Consider the following 19129-nt stretch of genomic DNA (forward strand, 5'->3'; position numbering starts at 1 on the left):
AAGGAATTATTGGGCTTGGACTAAATATATATGAATATGGGAAGAGGGTTAAAGATGGCAGCAGGAGAGGTGAGACAGAAACCTCCTCCCAAAACCACATATAATGTGAAAATATAGCAAATACTTCAAATTCTGAAAGACAAACAGGAAAGAAGGCTATGGCAGACTGTCTACACCTGGGGAAAACCACAGACCTCAAGGAAAAGGGTAAAGTAACAAAGCCATCATCTGGAGGGACCCGAGCCCTTCCCCCGCCCCAGCTCACTGGCACGAGAAAGAGCAATGGAGCAGGGGAGGGAGTGGAGGCCTAGGACTGCTGAACACCTAGCCCTGGAGATCTGCTCTGAGAGCACAAATCTACATTACATGGTGCTCTGGAGATTAGTGGGGTTGGAAAGTTAACACAGGCAGAATACTTGGAGAGACTGGTTCCAGCTGCTTGTGGAAAACAGGGATTCACATCCGGCCACTCTGGGACAAAAGAAAAGTGGGCAGTCTGAGAGACTTCCTAACAGAGAGAGGGTTGCTAAAGGGGCAAGGATTGCACAGAGCTTGCTGTTCAGGAGAAAGGAGAGGTGGACAAAATTGTCCAGGCGCACTCTGCCCAGCAGGTTGGGAACTTTCAGGAGCTTCAGGTACTCCATATCGCTGGCTGGCTATACAGCTCCAAGGCCCCCCACTGTGATATGCCAATATCAGCTTCTTTATAGTCCTCTTATCTAATTTCTATTACCTCCCAGTCAGTACCGGGTTGCAAACAGGTTACCCCCGCCTACTGAAGCTACAAGTGCAAACCATAGAGACTTCACACTGCATGCTCGGCCCACTGGCCCTAGCAGTGGAGACAGGCACTGTAGCTGGGAAGCAGGAAAAACCTCTTTCCTCCCAACACACACCAGCGCCGCTCCACTGTAACCTCCACCATCACTCCAGCGGCTAAGCACCTCCAGAGAATAGAGCTTCTGGGTACTACAGGGCTCCACCTACAAATACGAAAAGTCAAAGGAACCTGGTTCAAACCAAAATCCCATAAACACCAGAAAGAGGGCCAAGTGAAACCGAACTCATCAATCTTCCTAAAGAAAATTTCAAAATAAAAATCATAAACATGCTCATGCAGCTACAGAAAAAATATTCAAGAACTCAGGGAGCAATTCAGGAATGAGATCCAAAAGTTGAAGAATATAGTATCCGAAATGAAACATACAAAGGAGGGACTTAAAAGCACATTAGATGAAGTATAACAGACAGTGAATGAAACAGAAATTAGAGAACAGGAATATAAAGAAGCTGAGGCACAGAGAGAAAAAAGGATCTACAGGAATTAAAGAATATTGAGAGAACTGTGTGACCAATCCAAATGGAACAATATTTGCATTACAGGGGTACCAGAAGAAGAAGAGAGAGAAAAAGGAATGGAAATTGTCTTTGAGGAGGTAATTGCTGAAAACTTCCCCAGTCCGGGGGAGGAGATAGTCTCTCAGGCCACGGAGGTGCACAGATCTCCCAACACAAGGGACTGAAGGAAGACAACACCAAGACATATAATAATTAAAATGGCAAAGATCAAGGATAAGGACAGAGTAGTAAAGGCAGCAAAAGAGAGAAAAAAGATAACATACAAAGGAAAACCCATTAGTTATCATAAGACTTTTGAGCAGAAACCTTACAGGCCAGAAGGGAGTGGCATGATATATTTAATGCAATGAAGCAGAAGGGCCTCAAACCTAGAATACTCTACCTGACAAGATTATCATTTAAATTTGAAGTGGGGATTAAACAATTTCCAGATAAACAAAAGCTGAGAGAATTTACCTCCCACAAACTACAGTGTATTTTGGAGGGACTGCTACAGATGGAAGTGTTCCTAAGGCTAAATAGCTGTCACCAGAAGAAATAAAAGCATAGTAAAGAAAGTAGACCAATCAATTACTAAGCAGATGCAAAATCAAATAAACTATCCCCAAAGTCAGTCAAGGGATAGACAAAGAGTACAGAATATGATACTTTATAAAGAATGGAGGAGAAGAAAAAGGAGGGGGAAAAAAAGAGCCTTTAGATTGTGTTTATAATAGTATACTGAGTTAAATTAGACTGTTAGATAGTAAAGAAGTTATCCCTGAACCTTTGATAACCATGAATCTAACGTCTGCAATGGCAGTAAGTTCACACCTATCAATAATCACCCTAAATGTAAATGGTCTGAAAGCACCAATCAAAAGACATAGAGTCACTGAATGGATAAAAAAACAAGATTCACCTATATGCTGCCTACAAGAGACTCACTTCAAACCCAAAGACATACACAGACTAAAAGTGAAGGGATGGAAAAAGATATTTCATGCAACTAATAGGGACAAAAACGCAGGAATTGCAGTACCTGTATCAGAATAGACCTGAAAATAGACTTCAAAACAAAGAAAGTAACAAGAGACAAAAGAAGGACATTACATAATGATAAAGCGGTCAATCCAACAAGAGGATATATTCATTATAAATATCTATGCACCCAACACAGGAGCACCTACATATGTTAAACAAATACTAACAGAATTAAAGGGGGAAATAGAATGCAATGCGTTTATTTTAGGAGACTTCAACACACCACTCACTCCAAAGGACAGATCAGCCAGACAGAAAATAATTAAGGAGACAGAGGCACTGGACAACACACTAGAACAGATGGACCTAACAGACATCTATAGAACACTCTACCCAAAAGCAGCAGGATACACATTCTTCTCAAGTGCCCATGGAACAGTTTCAAGAATAGATCATATACTAGGCCATAAAAGGAGCCTCAGTAAATTCAGAAAGACTGCAATTGTACCAACCAGTTTCTCAGACCACAAAGGTATGAAACTAGAAATAAATTATGCAAAGAAAAGAAAAAAGCTGACAAACACATGCACCCTTAACAATATGCACCTAAACAATCAATGGATTAATGACCAAATAAAAACAGAGATCAAGATAGCATCAATGCTGAGTTTTATCAAACATTTAGTGAAAACCTAATACCCACGCTCCTTAAAGTCTTTCAAAAAGTAGAAGAAGAGGGAATACGTCCAAACTCATTCTATGAGGACAGCATCACTCTAACAAAAAAACCATCATATTTAACAGCAAGAAGCTGAAAGCTTTTCCATTAAGATTGGGAACAAGACAGGGATGCCCACTCTCCCCATTTTTATTGAACATAGTTATGGAGGTCCCAGCCACGGCAATCAGACAACACAAAGAAATACAAGGCATCCAGATTGGTAAGAAAGAAGTTAAATTGTCACTATTTGCAGATGACATGTTATTGTACACAGAAAACCCTAAAAAATCCACCACAAAACTACTAGAACTAATAACTGAATTCAGCAAAGTTGCAGGATACAAAATTAATACATAGAAATCTGTTGCATTCCTATATACTAATCATGAACTAGCAGAAAAAGAAATCAAGAAAACAAGTCCATTCACAATTGCATCAAAAAGAATAAAATACCTAGGAATAAACCTAACCAAGGAAATGAAAGACCTATACCCTGAAAACTACAAGACACTCATGAGAGAAATTAAAGAAAACACCAATAAATGGAAATACATCCTGTGCTCATGAATAGGAAGAATTAATATTGTCAAAATGGCCATACTGCCTAAAACAATCTACAGATTCAATGTAATCCCTATCAAAATATCGACAGCATTCTTCAATGAACTGGAACAAATAGTTCTAAAATTCATATGGAACCACAAAGACCCTGAATAGCCAAAGCAATCCTGAGAAGGAAGAATAAAGCTGAGGGGATTATGCTCCCAACTTCAAACTCTACTATGAAGCCACAGTAATCAAGACAATTTGGTACTGGCACAAGAACAGACCTTTAGATCAATGGAACAGAATAGAAAGCCCAGATACAAACCCAAGCATACATGGTCAAGCAATAAATGATAAAGGAGCCATGAATATACAAGAAGGAAATGACAGCCTCTTCAACAACTGCTGTTGGCAAAACTGGACAGACACATGTTAGAGAATGAAACTGGATTATTGTTTAACTCCACACACAAAAGTAAACTCAAAATGGATCAAAGACCTGAGTGTAAGTCATGAAACCATAAAACTCTTAGAAGAAAACATAGGCAAAACTCTCTTGATATAAACATGAGCAACTTTTTCCTGTACGCATCTCCTCAGGCAAGGGGAACAAAAGCAAAAATGAACAAATGGGACTACATCAAGCTAAAAAGCTCTGTACAGCAAAGGACACCATCAGTAGAACAAAAAGGCATCCTACAGTATGGGAGAATATATTTGTAAACAACAAAAATCCAACAAGGGGTTAACATCCAAAATATACAAAGAACTCACATGCCTCAACACCCAAAAAGCAAATCAACTTATTAAAAAATGGGCAGAGGATCTGAACAGACACTTCTCCAAAGAAGAAATTCAGATGGCCAACACGCATATGAAAAGATGCTCCACATTGCTAATTACCAGGGAAATGCAAATTAAAACCACAATGAGATATCACCTCACACCAGTTAGGATGGCCAACATCTAAAAGACTAGGAACAACAAATGCTGGCAAGGATGCGGAGAAAGGGGAACCCTCCTACACTCCTGGTGGGAATGTAAGTTAGTTCAATCATTGTGGAAAGCAATGTGCAGGTTCCTCAAAAAACTAAAAGTAGAAATACCATTTGACCAAGGAATTCCACTTCTAGGAATTTACGCAAAGAAAACTTCTCAGATTCAAAAAGGCATATGCACCCCTAAGTTTATTGCAGCACTACTTACAATAGCCAAGATAGGGAAGCAACCTAAGTGTCCATCAGTAGATGAATGGATAAAGAAGATGTGGTACATATACACAATGGAATATTACTCAGCCATAAGAAGAAAACAAATCCTACCATTTGCAACAACATGGATGGAGCTAGAGGGTATTATGCTCAGTGACATAAGCCAGGCAAAGAAAGACAAGAACCAAATGATTTCCCTCATTTGTGGAGTGTAACAATGAACCAAAACTGAAGGAACAAAACAGCAGCAAACTCACAGACTTCAAGAAGGGATTAGTGGTTACCAAAGGGGAGGGGTGAGGGAGGGTGGGAGAAGGGTATTGAGGGATATTATGATTAGTACACATGGTGTGTGGGGGGTTCACAGGGAAGACAGTGTAGCACAGAGAAGAGAAGTAGTGACTCTGTGGCATCTTACTACACTGATGAACAGTGACTTCAATGGGATATGGGGCGGACTTGATAATATAGGTGAGTGTAGTAACCACAATGTTTTTTGTGTGGAACCTTCATAACAGTGTATATGAATAACACCTTAATTTTAAAAAAAGAAAAAGAAAAAAATATATATGAATATGGGAACTGACATCACAATAGTGAGTCTTCCCATCCAGAACATAACATATCCTTAATTTATTTAGGCTTTTTTTTCTTTCAATAATGCTTTTACTTTTCAGTATACGTATTTGCACATCTATGTTTAGATTTACTCTTGGATAGCTAAAGTTTCTGATGCTACTACCTATAGTATCTTTCAATAAGTAACATTTACCATTTGATTATTGTTGGCATATAGAAATACACTTGATTTTTGTATATTTAACTTACATCGAAAGTCTCCTAAACTGCCTTAATCCTAATAACTTGTCTGTATACTTGTGTGAGCACCTATGTATATTAGTTACATAATCATATCATCTGTGGATAGTTCTTATTTCTTCCATTCCAATCCTTACTTCTTTTTTTTCTTTATTGCCCTGACTAGGGCATTCAGTTCAATGTTCAGTAGAAATCGTAACGTTAAGCACCTTAATTTTGTTCTGATCTCAGGGAAAAGATTTCAATAATGAAAATTCAGTATGATTTTGTTGGTTTTTTTGGTAGATACTGTATCAGAATTCAGAAATTCTTTTATTACTAGTTTTTATATGAGTTGGTGCTGAATTTTATATCAACCTAAATTATAATATGATTTTATCAATGTGTTAATTTTCAAATGATAAACCATACTTGTATTCCTGTTTTTAAGTATCACTGGATTCAATTTACTAATATTTAAAATGTTTTATCTATATTTATGAGCAACCAGTTTGCTTTTTCTTCTTGTAATATTCTTGACAGATTTAGTTTCAAGGTTATGCTGGCTTCATACAAGAAGAAGGGAACCTTTTCTGTCGTTTTTCTACTTACCTTTAAGGTACATGATATTTCTTCCTTAAAAATTAGCCATGAATCTTATTGTTACTTCTTTAAAGATAAGGTGTCTTATTTTTTCTCTGACCACTTTAAAAATTTTATCTCTATCTAAAGTTTGTAGCAGTCTTAAAATAGTGTGCCTATGTATGGTTTTCCTCAGCATTTATCCTGTTTAGGATTAACATAGTTTCTTATTTCTGTAGGTTGGCATCTTTTCCCCAGTTTGGGAAAATTCTTGGCAATTTTTGTCTTTATATATTTTGTTTTTGCCCTACTATCTCTGTTGGTAACTCCCATGTTAAACATTTTAACTGCATCCTACAAGTTTCTTTTATGAATTTTTCAATCTCTCCACTCAGTATTTTCATGTTGAGACTTCTTATGAAATAATCTTCCAGTTCACTAATCCTGTCTCCTGCTGTGTCTCATCTACTGCTAAACCCATTCATCGGAGTTTTGAAATTCAATTAGTGCTATTTTTTAAATTTCTATTTAATTCCTTTTTGATTCCATTTTATTAATAAAGTTCTTTTTTCCTACTTTCTTGAACACATTAATCATTATTTTGAAGTCATAGCCTTTTCACTCTAATGTCTGGATCACCAGCAGGTATGTTCATATTGTCTAGGGCTTTCCCTCTTCATATTTGGTCATGTAATTCTGTCTTTTAATATGCTTACTCATTTTGTGTAGGATGACAGAAAAAAATTAACATTTTTTTTATATATGATATCTTTCAGAGAAAGCTCATTCTTTCCTCTGCAGGTATTTAAAATGCGGACTGGTCACCTTAATCCAGTCAGGAACTGAGATCAGTTAGGGCCAGGTTTCTGAGGAGGGCTCTGTCTACCTCTAATTCACCTCCTAGCATTCAACCCTGCTGCTGCCAACTCTGCCTGGCGTGTGCACCAGGACTCTCTCCCACAGTGAGTCCTAAATATTAACCTTGCCTGCTGGACTTCCTTGGGAAGACTTAATGGGAATGATGATGATGATGACAGAATATTTGTTTATATCAACTGTTACCACAAATGACTAAGTCACAGAAATAATTTACCTTTTTATTTAACAATTTCAAAGTACACTCAACCCTTGAACAACATGGGTTTGAACTGAACAGGTCCATACATATATGGATTATTTTCAATAAATATATTGGAAAATATTTTGGAGATTTGCAACAATTCAAAAAAATATTCTCTTTTCTCTAGCTTACTTTATTGTAAGAATACAGGATTTAATACATATGACATGCAAAATATGTGTTAATCAACTGTTTGTTATTGGTAAAGGCTTCTGGTCAGCAGTAGACTATTAGTAGTTAAGTTCTCGAGGAGTCAAAAGTTATATTCAGCTTTTCAACTGCACAGTGGTCAGTGTTCCCCATCCCCACATTGTTCACAGGTCAACTATGTATATCATATATCATGCCAGAGGGTGGCAAACTATGGCCTGCAGGCGAAATCTGATCATTGCCTGTTTTTTATAATGAAGTCTTACTAGAACAGAGCCATGCTCATTCACTTACTTATTGCTTATAGCTGCTTTTGCACTATAATAGCAGAGTTGAGTAATTGCAACAGAGACTATATGACCCACAGAACCCAAAATATTTACTATCGCATCCACAACAGAAAATATTTGCTGACCCCTGATCTATGAAAAAAATAACCATAAAAAGGATTCTGCTACCTAGTGCCAAAGAATTTCTCCCAAAGTCTTGCACTTTGGCACACTAGGTCATAATTTTAATTATCAATAGGTTCAACCATTTAATAATGCACATATCCACGCCAATCAACACGCACTCATGGAAACACATGCAAAATTATTAAGGATTACACAAACCTAAGTGATAGGTATTGGTAACAAAGTGCCTTTGCTAGCAATTAAAGAAAGCCTTCTCAAAAAAAGAGTACTAGATTGAGATTTTGATGAAAAATAATCTCTCCAAGGATAAAGTAGGCTTTCAGGCACAGTAAGAAGTCAAGGTCACACTCCAACTGTGGGAGACCACAAATGAATTCAGGGAAGCCAAAGAGTTAAATTAAGTGGGAAATAAGGTCCCTAGTTACCACTACCAAGAATAAAGGTTATAGCAAGTAGTGACTACAGAACGTCAAAACCAGAAACAGACAAACACACACACATATCTAAGGAATCTCAGGAGGTAAATTACCTCTGAGTCTGAGTTTAGTTACATTTTAGAATCCATAACATTTTCCAGCACAACATTTTAATTTTTAAAGTGATTGGGTTTACCAAAATTTCTGTTCATCTACTTTTCCTACCCACACAAACACTTACATAATCATTCTCCTGTCCCACTTCAACATATTTCTTCACATCATTCAGTCAAAAACTGGCAAAGTGAAGTAAAAATAAATACAACTCACAAAATATTTTTGTTATGTAATGCTATTATCAAGTACTGACTAAATTACACCACTTATACAGATAAAAAATTACAGTGCAGTATGATACCAGTCTACACTCACAAGACTATGAGCAATGTGAAAGCTTCCTTCTTATACTGCCTGGCAAATAACAGACATTGAGAAAATTAATGCTAAATAAGCAGTGGTGTGTAATAGCAGTTACAAGAAGCACTCTGCTAGAAATCAATGCCCTGAGGTCCTCAGGTTTCATTTGCTTGTTTTTAAATCTTGTAATTACTCTCTTATTTGTAAAAAATTCAACTTGACAAACATCTCAGCTGGTTGCCAGAATAGATGATGAGAGACCAAGACCTAAAGAGTACTATGCTTATATTTCTAAGTGATTTAAAATGAAGATGACAAAGTAAATCAAAATTTTCTCTAGCCAGAATATGTTCTAAGACTTTGACTTCTAAACTGTTAAATATAAACCATATACATATACACAAATATATATATGTATATACACACATGTATATAGTTCTAAGAATGTCTTATAATCTAACATATATTAAAATAGATCTTACCTGTTTTTTTAAGTTATCATTCAATTCTTTCAATGCATCAAAAGAGGACCTTAGCCTCTTGCTTTCTTTATTTCTCTCCTTAAGAACTTCAGTTAAGTGCTCAACTTCTGCATTGTGTTGCTAGGAAGGGAAAAAAATCGGATCTAAAAATTAGGTAAGGATTCCAAGTCACTAATGCTACAGAATATAAATTAATTAAAAATCAGAACCTCTTGAATCACAGGACTTTACAGTGTACTTAAGCATATACATAACTAATACTGCAAAACATTTATAAAAACTGTGTAATTAACCAAAGTAGGAACAAAGCATTAAAATCATTTGTTGAATACTTATTAAAACATATCATTGAAATTAAGTAGCAATAAGTCAATTTTCTGCTTCTCATCAGAAAAATCCACCACAGAACTCACTGAAATAATTTCTATCTGACATCATGGAGTGATAAAACAATGAAGGATCCTTAGGAAAATATTAGGTAACTACTCACAACTTTATAGATTAAAGCTTAAGGTTTAGGTTACTCTTGAGGAGAAGAAATATTCCATAGACAGAATAAACTAATTCCTTTGTCTCATAAAATAACTAAAACTGTTTACACCTCAAAAAATTTACATACATAATAAAATTTCTCTGAGCCCCAAACTATGTCTCTCCTTAATCAGTTTTATAAGTCAATTTAATTTTCCATCTTACTAGATTTAAATGAAATAGGACCTCTTAAGGTGTGAATGCTTACAGCTTCTTTTATCTTGTATTCTCAATTTATTCATATTGTTATTAAAAAAAGTTTCTGCAGAAAATCAGGAAATTGAATTAATTTCCTTCCTCTAAGTAATCACATAGTAACCATTAAAATGAAGCAGTTCCTTTATACTTAATAAGAATAGCAGACAGGTAACTCTAAAGAGAAAAAATCAAAAATAAAACTAGGATGCAGGGTTCTGAGAATCCAAGCATTCCTTCTTTTCCCCTGTTTAATAATCCAATCAACTGAGAAAATTAGCTTATATATTTTTTATTATATTAGATGATTGCTTAAATAACTTAAGGCGAGGAGGAGCCAAGACAGCGGCGTGAGTAGAGCAGTGGAAATCTCCTCCCAAAACCATATATATTTTTGAGAATACAACAAATACAACTATCCCTAAAAGAGAGACCAAAAGACACAGAACAACAGCCAGACTACATCTACACCTGCAAGGACCCAGCACCTTGCAAAGGGGGTAAGATACAAGCCACGGCCTGGTGGGACCTGAGCACCCCTCACCCCAGCTCCCTGGTGGGAGGAGAGGAGTTGGAGTGGGAAGGGAGAGGGAGCCCAGGACTGCTAAATACCCAGCCCTAGCCATCTGCACCAGAAGCGCAGACACACAGTGCATGGGGTGCTGGATACTAGGGAAATGGGACAATAAAACCTGCAAGCAGGTCCCCAAAGCTGGCACCCCTGGGACAAAGAAAAGCAAGTGCTTTTTGAAAGACTTAAAGGGACAGGGACACCACAGATGAACAGAGGCATCCCGGCACACTCAGCCCAGCAGCTGGGAATCCCGGGGAGCTCTGGGCGCCCTAATTCTCTGGGCGGCAGCACAGCTTGGAGGCCCCTTATGGCGATGAACAGACTCCCATTGGTTCGCTCTCCAGCGCAGCCTCGCCATAGCAGAGCAGTAGCCTGAGGCAGGCAATGCCCACAGCAACCGCGTGGAGCTTCCTTCACAGTGGCAGGGCAAGAATGAGAGACCCCGTCTGTGCACAGCTGCCTAGCACAAGCCGCTAGCGATCACCATTCCCCCAGGAGAGGAAGGCCCCAAATTAGCAAGAAGGGACGTTCTTCCAGCTGACAAATGTGCCAAATCCCCACAACTACCTCTATTGCCATGAAAAGGCAGAAGAATTTGATACAGACCAGACTAACCCAGACATCCTCCCCTGAGAAGGAATCTGGGGAGATAGACCTAACAAATACCCCTGAAAAAGAATTCAAAATAAAGGTCATAACCATGCTGATGGAGCTATAGAGAAAAATGCAAGAGCTAACCAACACAGGAGGGAGGGAGACTACAGAAATAAAACAATCTCTGGAAGGACTTAAAAGCAGAATGGATGAGATGCAAGAGGCCATTAATGGAATAGAAACCAGAGAAAAGGAATGCACAGAAGCTGACGCAGAGAGAGAGAAGAAGATCTCCAGGAATGAAAGAATATTAAGAGAACTGTGTGACCAATCCAAACGGAACAATATTCAGGTTATAGGTGTACCAGAAGAAGAAGAGAGAGAAAAAGGGATAGAAAGTGTCTTAGAAGAAATAACTGCTGAAAACTTCCCCAAACTTGGGGAGGAAATAGTCTCCCACAGCATGGAAGCCCACAGAACTACCAACAGAAGGGACCCAACGAGGACAACACTAAGACACATAATAATTAAAATGGCAAAGATCAAAGACAAGGACAGAGTACAAAAGGCAGCCAGTGAGACAAAAAAGATCACCTGCAAAGGAAAACCTATCAGGCTATCATCAGACTTCTCAACAGAAACCTTACAGGCCAGAAGAGAATGGCATGATATATTTAATGCAATGAAACACAAGGGCCTTGAACCAAGAATACTGTATCCAGCACGATTATCATTTAAATATGAAGAAGGCATTAAACAATTCCCAGACAAGCAAAAGTTGAGGGAAGTTGCCTCCCACAAACCACCTCTACAGGATATTTTAAAGGCACTGCTCTAGATGGAAGCACTCCTAAGGCTAAATAGATGTCAACAGAGAAAATAAAATTACAACAAAGACAGCAGACCAACTAAACACTAATTAAGGTAAAAATAAATCATCTACTCACAAAAGCAGTCAAAGGAAACACAAAAGAGTACAGAAAAAAACACCTAACATATAAAGACAGGAAGAGGAGGAATAAGAAGGGAGAGAAAGAATCATCAGACTGTGTTTATAATAGCTTAATAAGAGAAGTTAGATGGTTAGATAGTAAAGAAGCTACCCTTGAGCCTTTGGTAACCATGAATCTAAAGCCTGTAATGTCAATAAGTCAATATTGACATTGAGACAATAATCATCCTAAATGTAAATGGACTGAATGCATCAATCAAAAGACAGAGTAATAGAATGGATAAGAAAGCAAGACCCATCTATGTGCTGCTTACAAGACACTCACCTCAAACCCAAAGACATACACAGACTAAAAGTCAAGGGATGGAAAAAGCTATTTCATGCAAACAATAGCGAGAAAAAGGCAGGTGTTCCAGTACTTGTATCAGACAAAATAGACTTCAAAACAAAGAAAGAAACAAGAGATAAAGAAGGACATTACATAATGATAAAGGGCTCAGTCCAACAAGAGACGTAACCATTATTAATATATATGCACCCAACACAGGAGCACCAACATATGTGAAACAAATACTAACAGAATTAAAGGAGGAAACAGAATGCAATGCATTCATTCTGGGAGACTTCAACACACCACTCACTCCAAAGGACAGATCCACCAGGAAGAAAATAAGTAAGGACACAGAGGCACTGAACAACACATTAGAACAGATGGACTTAACAAACATCTACAGAACTCTACACCCAAAAGCAGCAGGATAAACATTCTTCTCAAGTGCACATAGAACGTTTTCCAGAATAGACCACATACTAGGCCACAAAAACAGCCTCAGTAAATTCAAAAAGATTGAAATTCTACCAACCAACTTCTCAGACCACAAAGGCATAAAACTAGAAATAAATTGTACAAAGAAAACAAAAAGGCTCACAAACACATGGAGGCGTAACAACATGCTCCTAAATAATCAATGGATCAATGACCAAATTAAATCAGAGATCAAGCAATACATGGAGACAAATGACAACAACAGCACAAAGCTCCAAGTTCTGTGGGATGCAGCAAAGGCAGTTCTAAGAGGAAAGTATATAGCAATCTAGGCATATTTAAAGAAGGAAGAACAATCCCAAATGAATAGTCTAAAGTCACAATTATTGAAATTGGAAAAAGAAGAACAAATGAGGCCCAAAGTCAGCAGAAGGAGAGACATAATAAAGATCAGCGAAGAAATAAAGAAAATTGAGAAGAATAAAACAATAGAAAAAAATCAATGAAACCAAGAGCTGGTTCTTTGAGAAAATAAACAAAATAGATAAGCCCCTAGACAGACTTCTTAAGAGAAAAAGAGAATCTACACACATCAAAAGAATCAGAAATGAGAAAGGAAAAATCACAACGGACCCCACAGAAATACAAAGAATTGTTAGAGAATACTATGAAAATCTGTATGCTAACAAGGTGTAAAACCTAGAAGAAATAGACAACTTCCTAGAAAAATACAACCTGCCAAGACCCAGGAAGAAACAGAAAATCTAAACAGACCAATTACCAGCAATGAAATTGAATCGGTAATTGAAAAACTATCCCAGAACAAAACCCCTGGGCCAGATAGATTCACCACTGAATTTTATCAGACATATAGAGAAGACATAATAAACATTCTCCTTAAAAGTTTTCCAAAAAACAGAAGAGGAGGGAATACATCCAGACTCATTCTATGAAGCCAGCACCACTCTAATACCAAAACCAGGCAAAGACCCCACAAAAAAATTAAGTTACACACCAATATCCCTGATGAACATGTAAAATACGCAACAAAATATTAGCAAACTGAATTCAAATATACATCAAGAGGATCATACAGCATGACCAAGTGGGATTCATCTCAGGGATGCAAGGATGGTACAACATTCGAGAATCTACCAACATCATCCACCACATCAACAAAAAGAAGGACGAAAACCACATAATCATTTCCATAGACGCTGAAAAAGCATTTGACAAAATTCAACATCCATTCATGATAAAAACTCTCAACAAAGTGGGTATACAGGGCAAGTACCTCAACATAATAAAGGCCATATACGACAAACCCACAGACAACATCATATTTAACAGCAAGAAGCTGAAAACTTTTCCTCTAAGACAGGGATGCCCACTCTCCCCACTGTTATTCAATATAGTACTGGGGGTCCTGGGCACAGCAGTCAGACAAAACAAAGAAATATAAGGCATCCAGATTGGTAAAGAAGAAGTCAAACTGTCACTATTTGCAGATGACAGGATATTGTATATAAAAAACCCTAAAGACTCCACTCCTAAACTACTAGAACTAATATCTGAATTCAGCAAAGTGCAGAATACAAAATTAATACACAGAAATCTGTTGCCTTCCTATACACTAACGATGAACTAACAGAAAGAGAAATCAGGAAAACAATTCCATTCACAATTGCATCAAAAAGAATAAATGCCTAGGAATAAACCTAACCAAAGATGTGAAAGTCCTTTACTCTGAAAACTACAAGACACTCTTAAGAGAAATTAAAGAGGACACTAACAAATGGAAACTCATCCCATGCTCTTGGCTAGGAAGAATTAATATTGTCAAAATGGCCATCCTACCTAAAGCAATCTACAGATTCAATGCAATACCTATCAAAATACCAACAGCGTTCTTCAATGAACTGAAACAAATAGTTTTAAAATTCATGTGGAACCACCAAAGGCCACGAATAGCCTAAGCAATCCTGAGAAGGAAAAATAAAGGAGGGGGGAATCTCGTTACCCAACTTCAAGCTCTACTACAAAGCCACAGTAATCAAGAGAATTTGGTACTGGCACAAGAACAGACCCACAGACCAGTAGAACAGACTAGAGAGTCCAGATATTAACCCAAACATACATGGTGAATTAATATATGATAAAGGAGCCATGGACATACAGTGGGGGAAATGACAGCCTCTTCAATAGCTGGTGTTGGGAAAACTGGACAGCTACATGTAAGAGAATGAAACTGGATCACTGTCTCACCCCATACACAAAAGTAAATTCAAAATGGATCAAAGACCTGAATGTAAGCCATGAAACCATAAAACTCTTAGAAAAAAACAGGCAAAAATAAAAATCTCTTGGACATAAACATTAGCAACTTCTTCATGAACATATCTCTCCAGGCAAGGGAAACAAAAGCAAAAATGAATAATTGGGACTACATCAAACTGAAAAGCTTCTGTACAGCAAAGGCACCATCAGTAGAACAATAAGGTATCCTACAGTATGGGAGAATATATTCATAAATGACAGATCCGATAAAGGGTTGACATCCAAAATATATAAAGAGCTCATTCACCTCAACAAACAAAAAGCAAATAATCCAATTAAAAAATGGGTAGAGGAGTTGAACAGACAGTTCTCCAAAGAAGAAATTCAGATGGCCAACAGACATATGAAAAGATGCTCCACATCAGAGAAATGCAAATTAAAACCACAATGAGATATCACCTCACACCAGTAAGGATTGCCACCATCCAAAAGATAAACAACAACAAATGTTGGTGAGGATGTGGAGAAAGGGGAACCCTCCTACACTGCTGGTGGGAATGTAAATTAGTTCAACCATTGTGGAAAGCAGTATGGAGGTTCCTCAAAAAGCTCAAAATAGAAATACCATCTGACCCAGGAATTCCACTCCTAGGAATTTACCCTAAGAATGTGGCAGCCCAGTCTGAAAAAGACATATGCACCCCTATGTTTATCTCAGCACTATTCACAATAGCCAAGAAATGGAAGCAACCTAAGTGTCCATCAGTAGATGAATGGATAAAGAAGATGTGGTACATATACACAATGGAGTATTATTCATAAGAAGTAAACAAATCCTACCATTTGCAAAAATTTGGTGGAGCTAGAGGGTATTATGCTCAGTGAAATAAGCCAGGCAGACAAAGACAAGTATCAAATGATTTCACTCATCTGTGGAGTATAAGAACAAAGAAATCACTGAAGGAACAAAACAGCAGAAGACTCACAGAACCCAAGAATGGACTAACAGTTACCAAAGGGAAAGAGACTGGGGAGGGAGGGATAAGGGGAGGGGGGAAAAAGGGGACATTCCAATTAGCATGTATAATGATGGGGAGGGGCACAGGGAGGCAGTACAACACAGAGAAGACAAGTAGTGATTCTACAACATCTTACAACGCTGATGGACAATGGCTGCAGTGGGTAGGGTATGTAGGGGGCACTTGGTGTTGGGGGGAGTCTAGTAAAGACAATGTTCCTCATGTAATTGTAGATTAATGATACCAAAATAAAAAATTAATTTAATTAAATTAGAAAAAAAAACATGAGATGACTTCCATTTCTAGCATGCCAGGATAAGCCCACAGGCACTCTACTTCTCTTACTGATTACAACTAAATCTGAAAAAAGTAAGCAGAAACAGGACTGTAGAAAGGAGTGAGAAGCCACACTCAGCAGGGTGAAGCTCCCTGAGGTCATACCAACAAGATAATATCACAGTTGTAAATATCCATGTACCCAACATAGAAGCACCTAAATATATAAAGCAAATACTAACAGACATAAAGGTAGAAATGAACAGTACTACAACAAGAGACTTTTAACACTCTACTTACATCAATGGAGAGATCATCCAGACAGAAAGTCAGTATGGAAACAGTGGCTTTGGATAACACATTAGACCAAATGGATATCCAAAAAATTCATATAGAACTCATACAATTCAACAAACACACAAAAACAATCCAATTAAAAAATGGGCAGAGGACCTGAATAGACATGCTCCACATTACTAACCATCAGGGAAATGCAAATCAAAACCAAAATGAGATATCACCTCACACCAGTCAGAACAGGCACTATCCAAAAGACAAGAAATAACAAGTGTTGGCAAGGATGTGGAGAACAGGGAGCCCTCCTACACTGCTAGTGGGAATATAAATTGGTGCAGCCACTATGGAAAACAATATGGATGTTACTCAAAAAACTAAAAATAGAAATACTATGTGACCCAGTAATTCCACTTCAAGGAATTTACCTGAAGAAAACAAAATTCCTGATTCAAAAAGATAAATGCTCCCCTGTTTATTGCTGCATTATTTAAGATAGCCAAGATTCGGAAGCAACCTGAGTGTCCAGCAGTAGATGAACAGATAATGAAGAGGTGGTACATATACACCATGGAATATTATTCAGCCATGAAAAAGAATAAATCTAGTCTTTTGCAGCTACATTGATAGACTGAGAGAGTATTATGCTAGGTAAAATAAGTCAATCATATCATTTCACTTATCTGTGGAATCTATATAATAAATGAACAAACAAAACAAAACAGAAAAGGCTCATAAGCACAGAGCACAAACTGGTGATTTTGCCATAGGCAAGAGGGATGGGATGCCAAATAGATGAAGGGAATTAAGAAGCACAAACTTTCAGTTATAAAATAAATATATCATGGGGATGTAAAGTACAGCATAAGAAATATAGTTAATAATACTATAATAACTTTGTATAACAGATGGTAACTATAATTATCATGGTATCTCATAACATACATAAATTTTAAATTACTATGTTGTACACATAAAACCAATATATTATCGTATATCAAGTATACTTCAATAAATAAATAAATGATTGGGCTGCCTAAAAACAGAAATAACATGAACATTCTCCAGACAATTATAACAGGACCCAGAATCTGTACAACACCGTAGTCAAAAGATCCTGAATACAATTTACAAGTCACAGACATACAAAGAATGAGAAAGGGTAACTGAGTCTCAAGAAAAATGCCCATCCTTAGATGATCCAGATGTTGGATATTTAACTATGTTCCATGAGGTAAATGTAAATGAATGCAAAAGGAAAGATAAAAATTCTCATGAGAAAAATTAAAAACAGTTTCAAAAAGAACATAACTGGAAATTTCAGAACTTTAAAAGACCAGAATAAAAAATTCTCTGGATGAACTCAATAGCAACAAGGAATGAAAGAAGAAATGCTGAACTTACAGATCAACAGACATCACCAAATCTGGGAACAAAGAAAAAGATGAAAAAGGACAGAGCCTAAGGAATCTGTGGAGTAACAGCAAAAGGCTAACACATGAGTCAATGGAGACCCAAAAGGAAAGGAGAGAGCAACTGGAACATGAAAATATTTGAACAAATATTGGATGAAAACTTCCCAAATTTGGTGAAAAACATAAATCTCCAAATCCAAGGCGAACCCCAAACAGGATAAACTCAAAGAAAAGCGTGCAGAAATACACTATAATTGAATAGCTGCTGAAAAGCAAAGATAAACAAAAATAATGAAATGGTTCTATTTACTTGACATTCTGGGAAAGGCAGAACTATAGGGACAGAAAGTAGGTCAGTGGATTTTAGGGGTGAGAATGGGGAAGGGGCACCTACAAAGGAGCATAAAGAAACTCTGGGGTGCTAAAATTATTATTTTCCAAATAGAGTGAATTTTGTCCTACCTAAGTTATACACAGAGTAATGTATCTCTTGATGTGAAACAAAGAAGTATACAATACCACCTATATTATACTCTTGACAAAAACATTCAATCTGAATATAATCATTAGGCAAACAATCAAGAAAATATGATATACTCTTTAGGACAGCTACCCTGGAGTACTCAAAGCAAAGTGTCATAAAACACAAAAGATGGTGAAGTTGACTATTTAAGACTCAAAGAAACCAAAAAGATATAAAAATCAAATATAAGGCATGAATTTTGTCTAGTTCCCTATTTAGAAAATGAAACAAAAAAAGCAATAGAAGACATTTTGGGGACCAATTGGGAAAGTGAATGTGAGCTTATTAAATTAAATTATTAAATTAGCATTAACTTCCTAAATAATGGTATCATGAAGAATGTCCTTATTCTTAGGAGATACATGCATAGGAGTAAGTCTCTCCCAAGAGTAAGTATTCACAATACCAAGGAAGCACTTAGGGGTGCTGTGTCATGACTTTTGCAATTTACTTTCAAATAGTCAGGAAAAAATGTATGTGGGGAAGAGTAAAATAAAGCAAATGTGGCAAAGTGCTAATAACTAATGAAAAT

The 19129-nt window shown here is 37.1% G+C and overlaps 1 protein-coding gene across 7 annotated transcripts in view; it reads right to left on the minus strand.

The window, feature by feature from the left end:
* Positions 1 to 19129, minus strand: part of CCDC138 (coiled-coil domain containing 138) — a 146139-nt gene that overhangs the window by 104293 nt on the left and 22717 nt on the right. For all 7 annotated transcript variants that reach the window (XM_057496870.1, XM_057496869.1, XM_057496873.1 and 4 more), the window contains one exon: positions 9182 to 9301. In XM_057496870.1, the coding sequence (XP_057352853.1) occupies positions 9182 to 9301 (120 nt within the window). The remainder of the gene's footprint in view (positions 1 to 9181; positions 9302 to 19129) is intronic.

This window comes from Manis pentadactyla, chromosome 2, assembly GCF_030020395.1.
Source record: "Manis pentadactyla isolate mManPen7 chromosome 2, mManPen7.hap1, whole genome shotgun sequence".
Classification (NCBI taxonomy): Eukaryota; Metazoa; Chordata; class Mammalia; order Pholidota; family Manidae; genus Manis; species Manis pentadactyla.